Here is a 20,652-nt window from a genome sequence, read left to right on the forward strand (position 1 = left end):
AATACTCACTGTACATGGCATAAATTTTCCTAAGTCAAGCTTCGAACAAAATACTGCGCTGGTCTGAGTATACAATGGTATTGAATTAAATCTCTTTATTTAAGTGAACTGTCCATGGATTTTTCAATTGTCTTTTATTTGTTTGCTTAATAGGAAAATATTTCTGCTGAAGGTTCAAGTGCAACGCTACTTCTTTTGTTAAAACTTCACTTTTGCTAATTCTTTCTCCTCTGATTTTTCTCTTTCTTGCAGGATGAATTCCATCCCTTCATTGAAGCACTTCTGCCCCATGTCCGAGCCTTTGCATACACATGGTTCAACTTGCAAGCCCGAAAGCGAAAATACTTCAAGAAGCACGAGAAGCGCATGTCAAAGGAGGAAGAGAGAGCAGTGAAGGATGAACTCCTAAGTGAAAAACAAGAGGTGAAACAGAAATGGGCATCCAGGCTACTGGCAAAGCTGCGCAAAGACATCCGACCTGAGTATCGAGAGGATTTTGTGCTCACAGTCACTGGGAAGAAACCTCCATGCTGTGTGCTTTCAAACCCAGACCAGAAAGGCAAGATGCGGCGAATTGACTGTCTGCGTCAAGCAGACAAGGTCTGGAGGCTGGACCTGGTTATGGTGATTTTATTCAAAGGTATTCCGCTCGAAAGTACTGATGGTGAACGACTCGTAAAGTCCTCGCAGTGCTCTAACCCTGGGCTGTGCGTACAGCCACATCATATAGGAGTTTCTGTTAAGGAACTCGATTTATATTTGGCATACTTTGCGCAGGCAGCGGGTAAGTGCATTTTTCAGAAGCATTTCTTTGAATTTTATTTTTGAAAAATAAACTTGATCTTAGTTCTTGTGAAACAGTTATGTTGCATGTGTCCTCAGCTTAAATTTAACCTTGTGCGATGGTTGTCTTGTGTGTATACTTTTCTGTAAAGGTAAATGTCTACTGCATGCTCCTATAGCTAATCTAGACCCGTTCCTGTTGCAAAGAGCAGCCTAAAGTTGGTAAAACAATCTGCCATTTTAAACAAGAATTGCTTTTTCTTGTAAAAGAAGGACAAATGGTCATAACAGGCTTGATCTGAAAACTGCGGTTAACTTTCCAGCTGTGTTTCTCATGCCCTTCATAATAGAATTTTTCTTTAGGATCAAATCAGTATTCTCTCTTTCTTTCCCTCTCCCACCCTTCACAGCCTACAATGGAAGATGAAAATTCCTACAGGAAGTATATTTTGTTTATGGTTTAAAAATATCACTGCAATCAATTTAGGTGGGATTGTGTAATATACAAAGCAAAGCACATCCAACTGAAAAAGACTGACCATTGGTTTGAAAATTGGGGTCAACTGGTGCCCCAAGGTGTTGGCGCAAGAGTTGTGCCAGCTTGAGTATAACAGTGGCAATCTGCAACTAAGAATTTAAGGGAGACTTGTGCTGCAAATTGTCTGCTGCCCAAGTGAAGTGTCAAACTCTGGAATCCACACACTGTTACAGTGGCAAAGTAATCCAGCATGTAGCCTTTCTTTGTCAGCTTCATTGATAAAGATCCTTTTTAGAAATTCTTATATTTACAGGTACATCGTGAGAATGCAGGTCATGAATAAAATAAATGCAGGAAATGATTCAGCCGCCTGATTCATTTAGAGCTTTAGTGCTTTCCTTTGTCACTTTTAACATGAACTGGTGTTATACAATGCTAAAGCCTTGCACTTTACTCCTGTTGCAAACCTGTCACTGCAAATCGCTGATCTTCACAATATCAAACTTTTGGAATAAGTACCAAGTGAGTTTTGTTCTTGTCACTTTTTTAAAAAAAAATCCTTTACAGTTAGCTACTTGTATTTTTTTCTGAAACAATTTGAGTTTTGGAATTTTTTTTGTGATTGTTACTGCCACCTTTGGTAGTTTTGTTTATCCTAAGCCTTCAGTGCTTTGGCAGATTAGAAACTTGAGTCAGCTTTGTGACCATTGGCTCTGGAAATAACACAAGAGATAACCACTAAAGGTTGACATGCCAAAGCAGTCAAAATACGTTGGAAAGTAAATTCTATTACGTTCTCCACATTGCATGCTACTTTTTATTGAAACTATGAAGCAGAGAGGGACGGGCGGACCAGGATTAAACACAAAGCACAAAAATGTATAATCCTGTAAATATAGTGTACTCGCATGTTCATTGAAATAAGTGGAACAAAATGTACGCAGTACTTAAAAAAAACGTATTTTTAAATTGGATGCTTACTGAAAGTTTTGTGCAGAAAATCTACTGGATCCATTTTTGGCCTGCTTGGAAGGTTCAGGAGTTTTCAATGGACTGAGCAGCTGCCAGTGTTGGCAGAAAGCATGAACTCTAAAAAGTGCTTTGTCCAACATGCCAAAGCCAACATGGGAATACGTGGCCACTTTTTTTTTCGCTGACGCTCGACTCTTTCCTGTAGTCTGATCTGAAGCGCCATGTTTTAGGGAGCAGCGAATATAACGCTGATAGGTTTTTTTCACTAAATCAAACAGTTTTCTTCTAAAATTAAGAAGGGGTGCTTTCAGTTATGATACTTGGTGTAAATAATTGAACTTCTCAACAAGTGCTCAACGGTGGTTAAATAATCTCTCTAAATCTTTTGTCTAAATAAATTTAAATAACCATTCAGCAATGCTTCAGCCTTTTTGAAAATAACACAAAGCTGCATAAAAACCAAGGCAGCTAATTGCTGACAATAAGCAACAGTGTGAAGTGTGGAAATATTTTACTCTGAATATTATTAATAGACCTGTTGTAGTTGTTCAAACTGAGTGATTGTTGGAAAAACACGTGGTATTTCTGTGTTGGGAGTATCCTTTTTTAACAAATATGTGAAACCCTGATCAATAATGCATTTTGATTTTATTGTTTGTCCGTTGACTTGCACTGTGACAATTTTTACTTCACAATTTGTTAGAATCTGAATACAGGGCTTGTTTGTTTTCAGTAGATTTAAGTTAGGATTGTTCCAAAGATCCGTAATGTGGTAAGCACCAATGATGAATGTTGAACCACCTGTCCTGAGTTCCTATTTGTTTAGCATGTTAGATGATTAGTTATTGACCAACAGGCCAACTTTCAAAACATTTTCTAGAGAACTCCCTTTGTGGAAGAAGTGTAGAAATGAAATAATGATCGCAGCACAAGAGCTAGGGAATAAACGTTTTACATTTTTTATGTAAGTCAGATTACCTCAGAATTGTGGCACTTGGTAAGGTTATGAGGGATAATAGTTGAAAATTATCAGCAATGTTAGCAATTAGTCTTTAGTTAAAACAGGGCATCGTGATCATGCAGGGCCATTGATAGCTGAAAACATAACCATCAAATCCATTTTACCAAGATGAAAACTATTCTGATTTTAAAAGTTTGAAATGACAAAATGTAAGATGGTGCTTATTACATTCTTAACATGACTGAGTAGTTTTTGAAATACCCTTTCGGCAAAACTAGAGAATTAAAATGCATTAATGAAGTAGATTGAACAGTCCTAAATGATCCAGTTATCTTTTCATTTAGTTTGCTAGTTAATAGACAAGCTCTTTGTACCCATTGATTCGCTTTGTCAGTCCAATGCCCCACACAGCCATCAAGTGACAACCTAGAATGATACTGCATTGGAGGAAGGCAAACATTCTTTTGAAGAAGTGTGAGGCACAATCTAATTTATAGCGTGTATGATTAGCAACTGACCCAAGTCAGAATGGCATCAGTCCAGGCACGTGTAAGGGTCATGACTTAAGTTGTTTAGGTCATGACCTCAGCCACCAGGCATTTGACCTCTTAGATAAACGGTGATCTTTGCTTATTAGTGGGCACTCATGCGAATGCTGTCTTCAGCTTGTTAGTATTGTTGTGACCCACTGCCTATGCAAACAGTTTGTGGCAAGGGAAACTGGGTTGAAATAGAGTCCAAGAGTTAAGGGAATCCTTCACAGTCAAGTTTAAGTGGAATGAGAATTTGGATGCAAACATTGGCTGGTTTTCCATTTAGAAATTCCTTTAGAGATTTTTGCCTCCCCACTATTCCCCTTTTTTTCCCCCAACAAGTGGAATAAAGTAATCCACAAGAAAGGTGTAGTTTGAACTCCATTGCTTGTGGAACAATTTTAAAAAATGATTTGATCAATAAATGTGAATAATTACTTTCGCTATAATTCAATTTAGTGGAGTGTTTGGTTTGGAATTTGACAAAATGTTGCTCCGATTATAACCCATAGACCCCATCAAGTTCTTTCCCAAGAAGACCACTAGTAAGATCTGCAAACTGGAACAAAGATTAACAAGCTATTCTTTTAATTAAGTAGCAACATTTTTTTTACTGAGTCTATTAACCATCCTGTTGCTGAACTTTTTTTTGCAGAACATGAATGTGTTGCTCATTGCATCAGTTATTTTTAAAAAGGACATTAACATAGAATTTCTGATCAGTGCTATTTTATGCATTACCACTGTGTTAAAATATGCTGATCCGAAAAGCTAGATTATTATGTTCAGATGGAAGTCTTGAAATTATTTCTAGGTAGACCTGCCCCATCTTATCACATTCAAAATAGCATTCTGATAGTCCATAAACACCGATTACATTGAAGGGCCTCAGGACTCAAGATACTGCTGTCTGGGTTACCAAAATAAGCTGTCTTGAGTTATTAGGGACAGTGAAAATTAAGAAGACAGAGAAACCTCTGCCCAACTATTCACACCATCCTTAAGTATAAATACATGTAAATCTATACTGAATATGTTAGATGTTGCTACAAACTGTAAATCCAGGGGTCTTGTGATGTGCAGGCTCAGGTTTAAAAGGCGCACCAACAGTTTAGGTTTAACTTATTGACGCAGAGCACGTGGAATGGTTAAAAATTTGAGGGACGTAGTGAGTGAGGCGTAGGACAAGTTAGATATACTATCGAGTCTTTTCCAGTGCCGTATTTTTTTGTGATCCCTTGTGCATGATTTATAAATCATCTCAATTAAAGTGACAGTGATACCATTGTGTTATTTATAAGAAAATACAGTGCAAATTCCACATCAATTTACCTCTTTTTAGATTTGAAATATAATTAATATTTAAATAATCCAGTAATTCATTTTAAAAATAAAATATGCTGGAATAAACTTTTTAAACTTTAAAATTTCTGAACTACAAAACTTTAATATCATTATTTACAGTTGATCTCAAACTCATGATATAATTCCAGGAAATTGCAATGATGAAGAACATTTGATTTTTAAAAAAAAAATCCACCAATGCAAATTGCGAGACTTGTAAAGATCCTTCGTGTGTAAGCCATCACCAGCCACAGGTTTTATCTAGTGGTAACAAAGCTTTAAATATCACAAGGGCAATTTCCACCACTTTTGTATGGCAGCAGTTTTACATTTCCCTTTCTTTCCATGCCATGATGAATAACAATAATTTTCAGCTATTTAGGGTGAGTGTGGTAGAAACCACAATCTTTGTTGTGGTCAGTGCAGCACACAGCAGGGCTGAACGTTTCACTTGGTTAAAACCTTGGCTTCACTGCTGGGAGACCCCAGAGATTTGGATTGGTGCATATTTTGACATTGGTTGTAATCTGCTTCTGCTGCTTGTTCCAGGCCCAGCTAATGACTGGGTGTCATAGTTAGTATTTGGAAGCTATCAGTTTTAATTTTTTTATTGAAGACCGTTCATTAACTCTTTAAACTTTAGCAGTAGTTTTTTTTAAACCAGTTGTTGCATTGCAAACCTCTTTGTTGTATTTCAATTTCACTTTATATACAATGTTTTACAAAATGACCTTTAAGTGAATGCAGTTTTGTAATATAATGTATCAACCTATATGACTAAATCTACTATGGATGTATTGGTCCTTTGGGAGGGGATGATATACATGAAATGGAACATGTTTAATTAATTTGTTTATAAAGTTCCACCAGTTTAGTCCAACAATATAAGATACAATTTGTCTTGCTTAATGGACCAATTTAATTTATTTTTGTTTCCTCTTTTATTGTCTGAGTTTGCGTGCATGTATTTGTGTCAGGGTTGTGTGTTTTTGGGGGTGGGGGGCGGCGGTGTGATGGTTGTGGGCGCATAGGTGTTAATTGAACAAATGGTGCAGATGCTTCTTTCAGTATAAATAAATTCCTTGGCTTTGAACTCTGTCCTGAAAGGTAGCCTGTGCCAAACTGTCCTATGTCCAACATGTTGAAACTTTATTCACCTGACACGCCTTCTGCTGCTTCAGGCTGACCCACTTTCTGAAGATTATGTCTGGTTAGCCTGTACACCCACGCATGGCAGCTAATTTGGAAATCCTCTTGCTGGATTAAAAAAAAACTACTGGAATGAACAAAAGAGTGCAAGAAGGAGAACAAAGTGAGAAATTGCTTTGTAGACTTTCTTTGCGACCGTATCTCTTTTGCTTTGCCGTTGGCAATTGTTATTCAAAACTAATAAAGATCAAACTAAACAAGCTCTTTCAAAAAAAACTAAACAATGATTCCTTAACAAAATCATCTTTTAATGTTTTTTCAAGTATATTGTTATGGGGCAGTAAAATACAGTTTTGCCATTATCTGCTTTGATTGACTTTTATTAGAAGTCTCGAGAACTCTGTAAAGTGTGTCTACATGATGGCTGACTGGTATTAAATGTATTCTTTGTAAGACTGCAAAATGGATACTGTTTCTTTTAATAGAGTTAAAATCTCCATTCTTTGGCCTCTCATGGACCTTGAGCACTTTTATAAAAAAAAGCCTTGATTTTCTTAATTTAAAAAAGATCAAAATCTTGTAGTGTGGAGCCCCTTCCTTGGAGATGGGATATTTTTAAAGGATTGCTTCCCCCTTACTGCCCTTCTTAAAGATTGTATTGTTGAAAATAATTATAAATGTTTAACATCCTTTTTTGATTATTTATTTTCTATTACATAGTTCTGTTATTTTAAGTAAGCAGTAGTTGCTTGATGAGCTTCTCAAGTAATTGGTTGCAATGTGAGAAGGTTGGAATTGTATTAATCTACACAACTAAACTGAAACAATGAGAGCGGTACACTGAGTGAATGGCTATAGGATTAAATAACGTAAATTTTCTCAATCAGTAACTCCTCATTACCAGTTCTCTTAATGGTCTCACCAGGAATCATAGTTTTACTTGTTTTAAAGAAAGGTACAGCAATAATAAATAGGGAAAAAAATTATGATTACAAATGTTCTTGTAATTTCTTTTTATTGACGTCAGCTTATTAAATATCTCATTTCGCACTGTGAAGAAATGTGGATTTTTGTCAAATTTTGCACAGCTACATGTTGGTACAATGTTAGGAGGAGTTTGACTGTAACATCTCACAATCTTCATGTTGCCCATTCAAATAGTTTAACAAAAAAAGTGGGCAACCCTTTGCTGGTTAAAGGTCATAAATGCAATGCTCACTGCTGAAAGGTTACTCTTTTCTGTTATGAAGGCAGTACTTAAAACAAAGATTTTTGTAATGGGAACGCATTTTTATTTTCTTTAAATGAGTTGGTTGCAGTGACGTGTCCTTGCATTGGCAATCCTGACTTTATGCTTTTGTGTGACCAAATACATTGCCAATTTTTAAAAAACTCTCTCAATCCTTTCCTGGCAAACAGAAGTTCTAGGTAGTCATGCTGTAAATGTTGGTGAGAACAATATGGCTTAAAGCTTTTGGATTTGCTAAATGTTGACACTCCAGAGGAGGAAAAAAATACAGCAATAATTGGCATTCAGAATCAGTCAGTGTAACGTGTACCCTGCAATTAAATAGCAGATAACATGGAAGGTCAGGATAATTTCTGTATCAGCCGTCCAAATGGACCTCATTTTTACTAACTCGCTTTGTCAAAGTAGTTCAAGGGTTGATATATCAACTTTTGAGTTTCCTTATATCAGTAGCGTTCTTACACGCACCAAATTGAATATTTATTAAACTGGGAAATATTATCACTGCTCCAATGGCCACTCTCTTTCGCGCTCTCTTTGCTTGTCTTTTGATTTTTCCATCATTCCTGATTGCTGTAATCTTCTTCTATCATGCTTTCTCCAGCATATAGGGCACTGGAATCCTCCATAGTTATTGTATATTTTCCTTTTCAATCAGCTGATGGGAAATGACTACTGCTTTTCCCCACCCTACATCACCAGCTCCCCACACCCCATCCACCCTTTATTACATGGGGGAGCCATATCTGTTAGTTGCTCCATCTTGTGGTCTAACCAAGAACTAGCAATTAATATACTCCCAACGAGGATTACAGAAAGTTTAATATGTTTTTCTTCTCTTAAAATCATAATTGTGTCCTTGGTCCATCATTCATCATTTGCTTAAGATCAGAAATTGCACTATTTCCAAGGTTGCAACAAATGCAGAAATCGTGGCATTTTTCATTAATGCTTTCAAACATTGAGGCCATATCAGATGTTGTTAAAATAACTTAATTAACGATTCACTCCATTAGTTCAAGAAAACAAGCCACATTCAGTGCTTTGAAACCACTGGATTACTCCTGGTAAAGATTAAGCAATAGGAAATCTTTAAGTAAAAAAAAAAGCAAGTTTTCAGACTAGGCCAGTGGGAAATGGAGGTAGGGTGGCTGTTGGTTGTGGGTGGGAGGTGGGACTGCGGTGAAAGATACAATTATACTTTGCAATGTCTATTGAATCTGTAGTGCTCTTCTAGGAGTGTGTTGGTGTACTGAGGCCAAGCTGTTGGCATGGACAGTGGAGTTTGAATCCCACCCCCAAGCGATTGGGGATGGAAATCACTCCTTTGCTGATGTCTGACAAGGGTCATCACTTCAAAATAATTCAACTTGGCCCCAGAGGGAATACTGTAGAAAAGTACCCTTGTTGCATTGTGGAACAGAAAAATCACAAGCAGTACTCTTGCTTGCTTCCTTGGGCTACTCGTACGGACGACATCAAGGGAATGAAAACTCAATAAGAGTGAATTAAACAATGGGCGCTACTTTTTAAACTCATCATTTAACTTTTTCTTCTAAAACAAAAACACGAAACTATTGTGTCAGAGTAAAATGTTTCATGAGCAAGTATAGTTCTGAACCACAGACAGCATTCTTCAGCAAAAAAATGAAGTTTGAAGGTTTCGACTTAGCTGAGCACCAGCCTTCCGGAACATACTCAATTCTCAATATGAGGAACACAGATTTATGACCAACTTTATGCAAATGATAAAAAGAATTAGTCCAGTGAAACCGCAAGAGCTTTATTGAACAGCTGCGCGATTGTGCCTGTTTTTTTCTATGTCCCTCAACACCAGGAGTGCTTCCAGTGTTCAGCTGCTAAATGTTACTGTAGCTGATTATTCCTGCATAGCAAAAGCCAATAGAGTATAGTCATTGGGAGTGCTCTTTGTAGTCAGAAAGATGTGGGTAGGATGAAAGTAATACTTTTTGTTAGCCATTGTCTTCTGTGGTTAAATCTAGGCTTTTGAAGTATGCAGGCCTGCTCCCGTGGCTTTTGGTGTTTCATAGTGGTTAGCTTTAGAGTAGACCATTAAAATAACTTTGACATTTTCACAAATGGCAGTAAAGATCTGAAGTATATTGTTTTTTTAAATATATTTTTTGGTTCCAAATACTGTGTTGAATTAAAACTGCGTGTGTTTGATCTCCGAGCTAACACTTGATTGTTTGTCTGCCACACGGAATAGAAAATATTTTAAATTCCTTCCTTTGACTAAAGACGCACATGTAAATCAGACAGGTGAAGTACGTATATTGTAAATATCATTGCTGTCCTTGCTGATGTTCATCATATTCACCTGACACATTTCCAATAGAGACCGATAGAGCAATACAGGATACTATAAAAAAAATTCAGTTCTGTACTCAAGCAGATTGCAAACTCCAGTGGCAGCGATAACTGGAATATAAAATGGGCAAAAACAATAAGTTGTAAAATATTTGTCAGGACGCTGCGTCCAGACCATGGCTAGAATTTGGCACTGGTTTGTTAATTTGACATTTCTTGTAACATTTTTGCCAAATATGTTAATGACCAAGCCAAATAGCAGCAGTGCTTTCTACACAAAGAACTGAAAAGAAAAACTTTGAACTGTGGCAGTCACTTAGTGTTATTAGAGGAAGAGTTATTAACATTTTAAACAGCCATCAAGCAGGATGTTTTAAAGAGAAAAAAAAGACCCCGATTTATGAAACTGGTTTTAATTTCACTTCTGTATCCAGATTAGCTCTTTACCCCAACATCTTTTTGAATCTTAGTACTTTCTCATAAGCTCTGTTGTAAAGGATGTAAGTTTCAATGAGCTGTAATTAGTGCCACAAAATGCATCCTTGGAAACGGATGTCTCTGAACTTTCTGGTTAATGTGTAAACAGATTGGCATTGCTGATGACAGTACTGACAATTTAATGTTGGTTCTTTTAATTCAGAAAACTAGCGCTTTGATTTTACAGTTAATGTAACAAAGTTTTACTTTGTCGATATTTTGCATATTCTTCCTAAATACTTTATTGCACTATCACAAGTTGGGCCCATGGAGTGATTGTTTTTGATGATTTAGGGTAATTGTAACTTAGTACTATTAAAATGGATGAACAGATTGTTCCAGGCTGTGTCCAATATGGCTGCTGTCACGGTTCACAACAATGATGGTTCTTGTATTTTGAATGAATACTTCAAAAAATTAAATTTAGAAAACATAACTTCAAAAGATTTCTCAGAAGGGAGACAAAGGCTCTGATTTTACCGGCATGGCCGTCCGAGGCTCATAAGATCGTGCCCAAAGGCCAACGGGGAATGCCAACCTGTGAGCCTCGCACGCCCCGATTTCAGGGCAGCCGTGCCGGTAAAATCGGGACCAAAGTCTTGAACAATTAGTCTTGACTCCAATGAAAATTATTGCTGTTTGATGTCTATAGAAAAACAAATGAGGATTTATGTGTTTACTAAGAAGCTTGCTTATTTATTTTAATACCTCTAACTTATTGGTGTTTAGTCTGGATTGGATCCTCACCTTCAACTTTTTCAACTAGGCCACTTTTTCAGCCATCTAGAACTTCATCAAATTTAGCAACTAGTTCTTTTACAGAAGACGATGAGAAGTTTTGGATGTTTGATAAGTTCTTTCCTCCCTCAATCCAAATCAATTTAACTTTTTATTTAACTATTAACTGGGCTGTGGTATTTTTGTATGTAATAAACATAATGCCCCTCTCATTAGGAAACAGTTCCCTTTCATACTTTCTCAAATAATGCAAGGATATATTATCTTCTTCTGGTGAGCCACATAGTGTAATCTTGGCCAAAAATCAGGGCTAGACTATACTTAATTTTTAAAAAACATTAATTGAGTGGTGCAAATTGGGAAACATTGTCAATTTGGTAATTCTAGAGCTAAATTTTTCTTGTCCAATTGAAATAAATTCATTGTAGCAATTGGTTTAGTAATTCAATAATAATAAAATTACTGAGTGTATATTTCATGAATAATATGTCCAGGCAAAAAAATAGCAGTTTTATATATAAATAGAACTAGCAGTTCTATTTATATATAAAAATATTTCTAAAGAAAGAAACAAATATTTGTTTGTCAACAACTATGTATTCTGAATTCAAATATAAAAATACCACTGATCTTAAAATTGATGTGCTGTACAAAATAGGTGAGGTAGATATGTAAAGCTGTGATTAATTTGCCCTTTTCCAGTTACAACTGAAGGAGCTATCACGCAAGAACTTGCATCAAAATTTGACATGCACCTCCAACAGTCATTGGGATTTAAGTGGGAGCGCACACAGATAGGACAGACCACTTTTAACATGTCCATTAGTTTCAGTAATTTAACTTCAACAGTTCCTTGAACTAATCATTTTAACAACTGGGTTGTTTGCTGCTATTCTCTCCATTTTATTTCTCAATAAAATTGATTTTTTTCCCCAGTATCTGCCTTTTTAAAAATAAAATTTCCTGGGGATTAAATGTTGCAAAGTGAATATCTAATGATTGTAAAGACCTTGCCTTCTATTCTCTTCACCTGTTGTACATGAAACGTATTTCCTGATGCTCAGCTCTATTATTATTTAAAATGTAGAAAATTTCAGAAAATAATTAAAGTTTGGAGTGCAGGTCACAGAGCTACATGTGTCGAGGATTTCCACGCAGGAGATTGACAAATGGTTGAAAATTGAGTCATTGGTACCTATTAAGATAAAATGCTGGAGACTTCTGTGAGAAGTAAAGTATTTGCTTTTAAAATAAATCTATCATAATGTTAAAATATAAATCAAATGTATCTTTGCCCTTGAAAATGAAACTGCTCACGAGCAACACTGGCTTCAGAAGAAAATTGAGTCGGGAGTTGTGGAATGTGTAATTGTACACAACAGATTAGCTGGTTACTTGAGAAAAGGCCCGAGTGGTTATGAGTCAACATTATAAACACAGCAATGTGGTTTGACCACCTAGCGATTGCTAAGAATACATTTTGCCAGGGTGACCGCTTGGATTTCTCTGACCAACTAACTTTCATTTTTGTTACTGCCTCAGTAAATTTAAGTGTTGCTTGTGGTAATTTGAAACAAATGCCCTGAGCCTACGTTTTACAATCACTGAACCACATGTATCGCATTAATCTACATCTGAGATTAAATGAATGGTTATTTTCTCACTTGTTTTATTCTTGCACAGTACTTTCAGCCTTAAATATACAGAGAGCAATATTCCCGAGAGTGGCTAAGTCGCCCTGCTCTCCCAAAACATTGAAAAGAAAAATGAGAATCCATTGATTAAAACCAGGAATGCTGATTTAAAAAAAATTCAGATTGATTTCACAGCAGATACAAAGGGTCTATAATATCTGCTATATCTGGCTGTTATAATAACTTACCAACCACTTTTTAAAGTCATTAGAAAAATGTGATTGTGTTTTGCAAAACTGCGATCAAACCAATGCTTTGGGAGTTGTTGGTAGTTTTGGAGAAAGGAGGAAGCAACTGTGAAGAACGTGGTATATGATTTTGGCCACACAGTTGTGCGCATTAACTGCTTAAGTACTGTCTTTTTCATTTGTGTACGTCATCACGGCCGCTTAAAATTTGTCAAATAGCATTTGTAAGTTAGTTAACGTGTGATGCAATTAATTGGTACTTTGCCTTCATAATGTTGACTCAAGAAATATCTTACAGTGAAGTAAATTGCCATCGAATACAATAACTGGAGGAATAGATAAATTAATAGAAAGAAACTTGCACTCAGAAAATTTAGTTGAACTGAAATAGCACTTTACCATCATTTAGATCAAAAAATGTCACTCAACCACTGTTTAGCATCAGACCATAATTGTTACCCGGTAAAATTACAGCCTTGAAACCTGTGCATACCGTACCACTGTTAGTCTTCAGCACACAGTGGGTTTTGTCCTGTGTCTTTGGTGAATTCCTATTGACTCCTCACCTGGCAATCAGGTGAAAGCTTGTGTTTGATCAGATTTGTGGAACCATTTGTAAAGGTAGCCAACAGACAAGCTATTATTTAGCATTGGAATGACTCAGTTCATATTGAAATATGAATAAATGTTTTGAAACTTCAGTCTGTTGGAGAAATCACAATTGCTCAGTTGCTTGGATCCAAAAAAGAAAAGTGTTGGCAGTTTGCTAAAGTCTACTTTTTGCGATTTATTAGTTGTCTTCATTAACCCCAAAAATGCTGCATGGAGATTTGCACTGTGTATTAAAATAAATCGTTGGTCAATTAAAGGTTAAGAAAACTCGTGTACAGTACTGATTTAAATACAGTTGGAATTACTTGGCACGGGAAAGAATGTTCTCATTGATTGGCATCGATTGAATGACTTCAAATCTACCCGCAAGACGACCCTCTGGAACAGCTTTGGATTGTTTCTATGGTAACTGCTCTTCTCCAAGCATTAACATTATGTTTGGGTCAGGAAGGGTATACAAAAAATAGAGAACAGTTGGGGTGGGGGGTGCTTTTTTTTATTATTCCATCATGCAGAAACTAATCCTTTTTCCCACATATATTCTAAGTGAAAAGTGATTGGAGAGGAAAAGATGCAAAAAGTTGAAGCTTACACTCAGAACATTTAATGAGCTGACTCATTGCTACAGGTAGTTCATGAAATTAACTTCATTCTCCTTGTAATAATTAAGAATTTGAATAAAACAGTTATAGTTTGTCATTATAGTAAACTATATAAATGTGTTTGGCAAGACCCTGAAAACCACAAATGAGGAGCAGAAGACAACACAATGAGGTTACAGATCCAGGCGCTATGAAATAGATATTTTTCCCCTTGGTTAATTATTGTAAATATACTAAGTTAAAAGTGAATTGTTCAGAAGCATCCCAGTCCTTGCTAATCATGTACATATATTATGTATATGAGGAATAAATGCTGATATCATTTATAAACCCAACAGTTATATTGCATCATAATTAAATTTTGTACATGAAATACTCTACAAATTGTATAACAATTGCCAAAACTAGATGAAAGCACAAACACCCAAGTAATCCCTCCACTATTAGTATAAAAACAAAATATTGAGGATGCTGGAATCTGAAACAAAAACAGAAAATGCTGGAAAATCTCAGCATCCCTGACAGCATCTGTGGGGAGAGACTAGATCCAACATTTCAAGTCTAGATGACCCTTCATCAGAGCTTCGTCAACTCTGACGAAGGGTAATTTAGACTTGAAGTGTTGGCTCTATTCTCTCCCCACAGATGCTGTCAGACCTGCTAGGGTTTTCCAACATTTTCTGTTTTTCCTCCACTATTAGTTCCAGGTTCAGCTCAGCAGTTCTGCTGTAGGGGCGAGTTGGCCATGTTGCCACATTCAGATGGATTTTGTAGTCAGATGAGACTCATTGACCAATTCCTTAAGTTGCGCTAACTAATTGCTTCAAGCAATGACAACAACAACTTGTATTGGATAACATGCTTAATGTGGCAAAACATCCCAACCACTTCACAGGAGCACTATCAAACAAAATTCAACACTCAGCCACATAAGGAGATATTGGGGCAAGTGACCAAAACAAAGGTCAGTTTTAAATAGTGTCTTAAAAGTGAAGTAGAGTTATAGGGAGGGAATTCTAGAGTTTAATGCCAAGCAACTGAAGACACAGCTGCCAGTGGTGAAGTGATTGAAATTGGGGATGCTGGAGACCAGAATTGCAGGAATGCAGATATCTCTTGAGGGTTGTAGGGCTGGAAGAGAATACAGAAGTAAGGAGGGGTGAGGCTTTGGAGGGCTTTGAAAATAAGGAAGAGAATTTTGAAATTGAGGTGTTGCTTACCCAGGAGTCAATGTAGATCAGTGAGAACAGGACATGTTGTAGTTTAGGACCAATGTTTCTTGTAACTGCATGGCTGCATTGGTTGGGCAGAAGTTGACCCCTTTGAATTAATGTGCATAGACAGACATGCAAAGAAATTTAAAGGGTCCTTGCAATTGGATAAATCACTTGAGAGCTGTAATAAAGAATGAGACGCTAAATTGATTAGGAAAGAGGCAGCAGAGTATTAGATGACCTCCAATTTATGTGGAGTAGAATGTGGGAGGCTAGCTGGGGAGCGTTAAAATAGTCAAGTTTAGAACTAACAAAGGCATAGATGAGTGTTTCAGCAGCAGATGAGCTAGGGCAGGCCAGAGTTTAGTGACTGTTAGAAAAGTAGAAGCAGGCAGCCTTGATGATGACACAGATATGCAGCCTGAAGTTCAACTTGGGGTCAAATATGACAAGCAGTTCATAGAATCATAGAATCCCTACCGTGCAGAAGGCGGCCATTTGGCTCTTTGAGCCTGCACCGACAACAATCCCACCCAGGCCTTATCCCCGTAACCTCATGTATTTGCCCCACTAATCCCCCTGATACTAAAGGGCAATTTAGCATGGCCAGTCCACTTAACCTGCACATCTTTGGATTGTGGGAGGAACTGGAGCACCTGGACAAAAGCGCGTAGACACGGGGAGAACATGCAAACTCCACACAGACAGTCACCCAAGACTGGAATTGGACCTAGGTTCCTGGCACTGAGAGGCAGCAGTGCTAACCACTGTGCCATTTGACATTTTTGAGACAATGGAGTAGTCAAGAGAATGGACAGTGGAGTAGTCAAGAATGTTAGAGGTAGAGCTGGGTGCCATCAGTTTATATGTGGAAACTGCTGCTTTTTTTTAGATGATGTTGTTGAGGGACGGCATGTAGATGAGAAATAAGAGAGGGCCAAGGATAGAGCACCAGTGCCGACTCCAAAAGCATAAAATTGCCCTTCAAGTACCAGAATAAAAAAGTACATGAATCTCATAAGTATATTTGAATATCTAAAAAAAAATTCAAAATTTGTGTTTGTGCGCTTCAGATTTGAGATGTGCTGACTGCATCTCTCTGACTTCACAATATATTTAAATTAATTCCATCCTAACCTCAGGTTATCGGGTACTGGAATGTTTTTGGTGATAATTTGGGCATAGAAATTTAATCATTTGCACAGTCATTATCTCCTGCCAGAACTTTATTTATGTGGTTCTGCTTTCAGACAAAATAGAAAATTGGATGCTTAATTTTACTTAATTGGCACGTTTATTTGTAGTATGAATTACATTGATGTCGATATTTTTATTCTTTAAGCAAACTCATTTGGTAGTTAGTAAGTGCATATATAATATACATATATCCCTGGCCATATTTATGAGGTATTGAAGCAGTGATATTATCTTATGGATATTCCTTCATGGAACCTCAATGCTGCAAATTATCTTTACCAAATGACTGATGATGTATTTTCCCGTGAATCTCGTGTTTTCCTGTAAGGATGTACTTTGGAATTTGTATCATAATGCAGGTGGTTAAAGGATAACTAATTAATTGCTGTCATTTTGTATTTACATCTTTGTCTGTGAATGTATGACTGGTACCTATAAAGTAAACTTTTTAATAATATTTTGTATTGGTGTCTAGTAAATTCAATTCACTAAACTTGCTGACCATTTCAGTTTACTAAATTCTAAAAGCAGATCCAAAACAAAATTCAGTTAAAAGTTAAATTAGGTTGAGTTACTTTTTCTGATTTTAATTTGCAATTTTCTGTTTTTTTTCAAATGGGATGCGGAACTTCGATTCGGTAGGAAGAGACATTATATTTTCTGGATTAATTTCACATTACTTCTTCTGGTATAGCAAGGGTTATATTTCTATTAAAATTTTTCAGGGAGGCATGCATAAAGGCTGAAGCTAGTCAGACCTTAATAGGTTGAGATTTTTTTTCCTCATTCCTTAATAGCAGCTTCAGCTAACAGCTGAGAATAGACTCTTTGTATTCAGATGCCTTCTAACAAGACGTTCATTGTCTTAAGCCCCTGCCAGGAGAACGCGAGCCACTGCACTGCCTTTATTGTGCAGACTTTGATTGTACTTGAACTTGATGAGGACTGCATTTGAATTGTAGTCAGACAGTTCATCTGTAGTTTTGCAAGGGCTGAGAACTAGCCAGAAACTGCCGTGTTCATCTAATTACCTCTTTGGATAAGATGGGGTGGGGGGAGGGAGAATTAATTGAAGTTTACTGTATGGTGTGTCAAACAATGTGAATGTTTGTATTGCCATGGGAACTTCTTGACTTGTAGCAGTTCTGATCAGAATCATGCATTCTAGGATGGTGATATGTTTTACGTTTATGGAATGCATGTTAATTGACCTATCATTATTTTACCGCCCATAACAATAAAACCACTAATGACAGAATTAATATTATTTTACTGACTTTAAGTCTGTTTTGCTTTATTAAAATCTGAACATCTTTGAGATCTTTTGCTGAATTGATAAACTTCCTGAACCCTGCATTCAAAAACAAATAGGTTGCTTTTATATAAGATTTTACAAATATTTGTTCTTTCCACCTTCTCCACCACTCTACATTATGCTATAAGTATCAACCATAATATGCAACACCCAGTCATGTCACAAGAGCATCAGTTGCAATGGAAGTGCCATTCATTGTCCTGCATTCTTCTATGGTACTCGGGGACACTGCTCCTTGTGTGAGGGATGGGGTGTGCAGGTGAGGAAAGGCATCAACTGGGGGCTATGTTTCATGTGTGAGAAGCCCTGTTAATTCACTCATGCCTCTGATGTTCATGAATTAGGATCTTTTGTACTTGTTAAGTAAACTACTGCTGCCAATCCCTTAAATCTTTTGAAGTGCAACTATAATACTTCCAGTTTTAAATGAGAAAGCTTTACCTTCATTTGGCAAGTGTACCTACAAATGAGAGGACAAGTTTCAGTCGTCATTGGGTGCAGGTTTCCTGCAGTAGTCACAGTACATTTTCTATTGACGATGTTTTGAATTTGAACATAAATTGTCCAATTGCTTGATATCACCCTGGTTATTGAGAATGTCTCCATTTTAATGAGTATTCTGATCCAAAATAGAATAAAATAGCATTTTACCTGTCAGTCTCTTGATGTAGTTCAAGGCCTCGTTGTAAGGACAATCATGCTGAACATTTAACAGATGAAGTAAGAATTAAAGATTGCGTTATATATATGCAAAATGTATGTTTATAAATACACTACATAGTAAAATAACTTGAAAATATTTTAAAAGCATGTATAGAAAATTATTTTATCAATTAAATTATTGGTGTAAGAGCACATGTCATGGAAGCATTTTTAAGTATTATAATTTTTCCCAAGTTATCTGATTTTCATCAAAATTTTGAAGGGATTTATCTGGAACTGTCAACATCATGATACTATTAAATGCCCCACCTAACTTTAAATCAAAGAATGAAACAGTAAAGCTTTTAGCCGCTCCATCTGTTTAGTCAGTAGCAACATTGACTGCAAGCTGCTTTTTAACTTCTACCAGCAAACTAAAACAGGTTCATGATGAAGCCCCAATCCTGATTTATTCAGTATTGTACATGTTTAAAAAGAAGCACTCTGGCAGATGGAGCTGCTAAATGCCTTGTCCTTTCATTTAGAGCTGGGCAGATACTGCTGCATATACAACTTGATGGTTGCAGTCAGAACAATCAATACACTGTAAAACTCAATCAACAGAAGAAATGAAAAAGAGCCTCTACTTGCTCTGTAATGCACAGCACTCTGAGACTTGGGCTTGAAAAACTGCCTTGGCATCCCACAATGCAACGGAGTGCCCGCAGCTGCTGGCAGTTGGGAAGAGAGCATTGGTACATTGTGTTTCATGCACTCCAAAAGACTTCAAAATGAAGGATCGCTTTACAGATTTGCAGTGGGCTGCATGATTGAGACTTGGGTCCATTATTAGCATTAACTCTTTCTACGCTATACTGTATACTGATTTGGGCTTTCTCGGAAGAGTTTGGAGTGCTGTCAGTAGCACATTCATTTTCTCATATTCTGCATAATATCTAATGGCAACTTCCTGACCTTAATTAGAGGTGTTGGGGGTACACGTTTGCTGATGATACCTTACTTTTTTGCCTAATGTTGTGAAAGGAGGATGCAAAAAGGCTGCAAAAGAATTTAGGCTAGTTGAGAGAGTGGACTGCAATATGGAAGGTGAAATATAATGTAGGCAAGTGTGAAGTTCCCCACTTTGTTTGAGAAAATAAAAATGCAGAATATTTTAACAATGAGGTGAGACTGGGAAATGTTGGTATTCAGAGGGACCGTGGAGTCCTTGTACAAAAATCGCAAAAGTTAACATGTAGGTATAGCAAGCATTTAGGAAGGCGAATGGGTGTATTAACTTTTGTTACAAAAGGATCGGAGTTTAAGAGTAAAGATGTAATTTTACAATTATAGAGGGGCCTTGATGAAGCTATACATATGGTACTATGTACGATTTTGGTCTCCTTTCTCTCCTTGGCTTAGAGTGTGGAATATACTTTCCTTGGAGCGAATACAATAAAAGTTCATCAGAATAATTTCCGGAATGAAAGCATTGTCCCATGTGAAGAGATTGTGTAGACTAGACCTATAATTCCTAAAATTTAGAAGAATGGTAGGTTATCTCATTGAAACATAAAATTCTTAAAGGACTAGATAGGGTAGGAGCTGAGAGGCTGTTTCCCTGATGAGATGTCTAGAACATGGGGTCACAATCTCAGAATAAGGCATTGATCATTTAGGACTGAGATGAAGAGAAATTTATTTACTAATTGTTGTGAATCTTTGGAATTCTTTAACCCACAGAATTGCCAATGCTCAGTCTTTGAGTATATTCAAGACAGAGATTGATACATTTTTAGGTACCAAGGGAATTACTGGATATGAGGATGGTGCAGGAAGATGGAGTTGTAGTAGAAGAGCAGTCATGCTTTTATTGAATGGCAGAGCAGGCTCAAAGGGCTGACTCACCTACTCCTGCTCTGGTTTCTTATATTCTCTTCCCTCTGTGCTCAATTCTGAAGAGTGTGCTGGATGTCTGGATATGGGATATTTGACTTTGTTGGTGAAAGCAACAGAGACAGACAGCACGGAAGAGCTTTGCCAGGAGAATAGGATTAAGCTAATGAAAAACTGGGCAACTACAGTATATCAGACAACTGTTAAGTGTTGAGTTAATTTAGTTATGAGTAACATTATATATAGCTTCTTTCCTGAGCTAATGACTTGTTCCTCC

The 20,652-nt window shown here is 36.8% G+C and overlaps 1 protein-coding gene across 13 annotated transcripts in view; it reads left to right on the forward strand.

The window, feature by feature from the left end:
- nfia (nuclear factor I/A) overlaps positions 1–20,652 on the forward strand; it is a 460,777-nt gene that overhangs the window by 9,533 nt on the left and 430,592 nt on the right. For all 13 annotated transcript variants that reach the window (XM_078218530.1, XM_078218532.1, XM_078218523.1 and 10 more), the window contains exon 2: positions 253–784. In XM_078218530.1, coding sequence (XP_078074656.1) covers positions 253–784 — 532 coding nt within the window. The remainder of the gene's footprint in view (positions 1–252; positions 785–20,652) is intronic.

The sequence above is a fragment of the Mustelus asterias genome, chromosome 8 (genome assembly GCF_964213995.1).
Source record: "Mustelus asterias chromosome 8, sMusAst1.hap1.1, whole genome shotgun sequence".
Classification (NCBI taxonomy): Eukaryota; Metazoa; Chordata; class Chondrichthyes; order Carcharhiniformes; family Triakidae; genus Mustelus; species Mustelus asterias.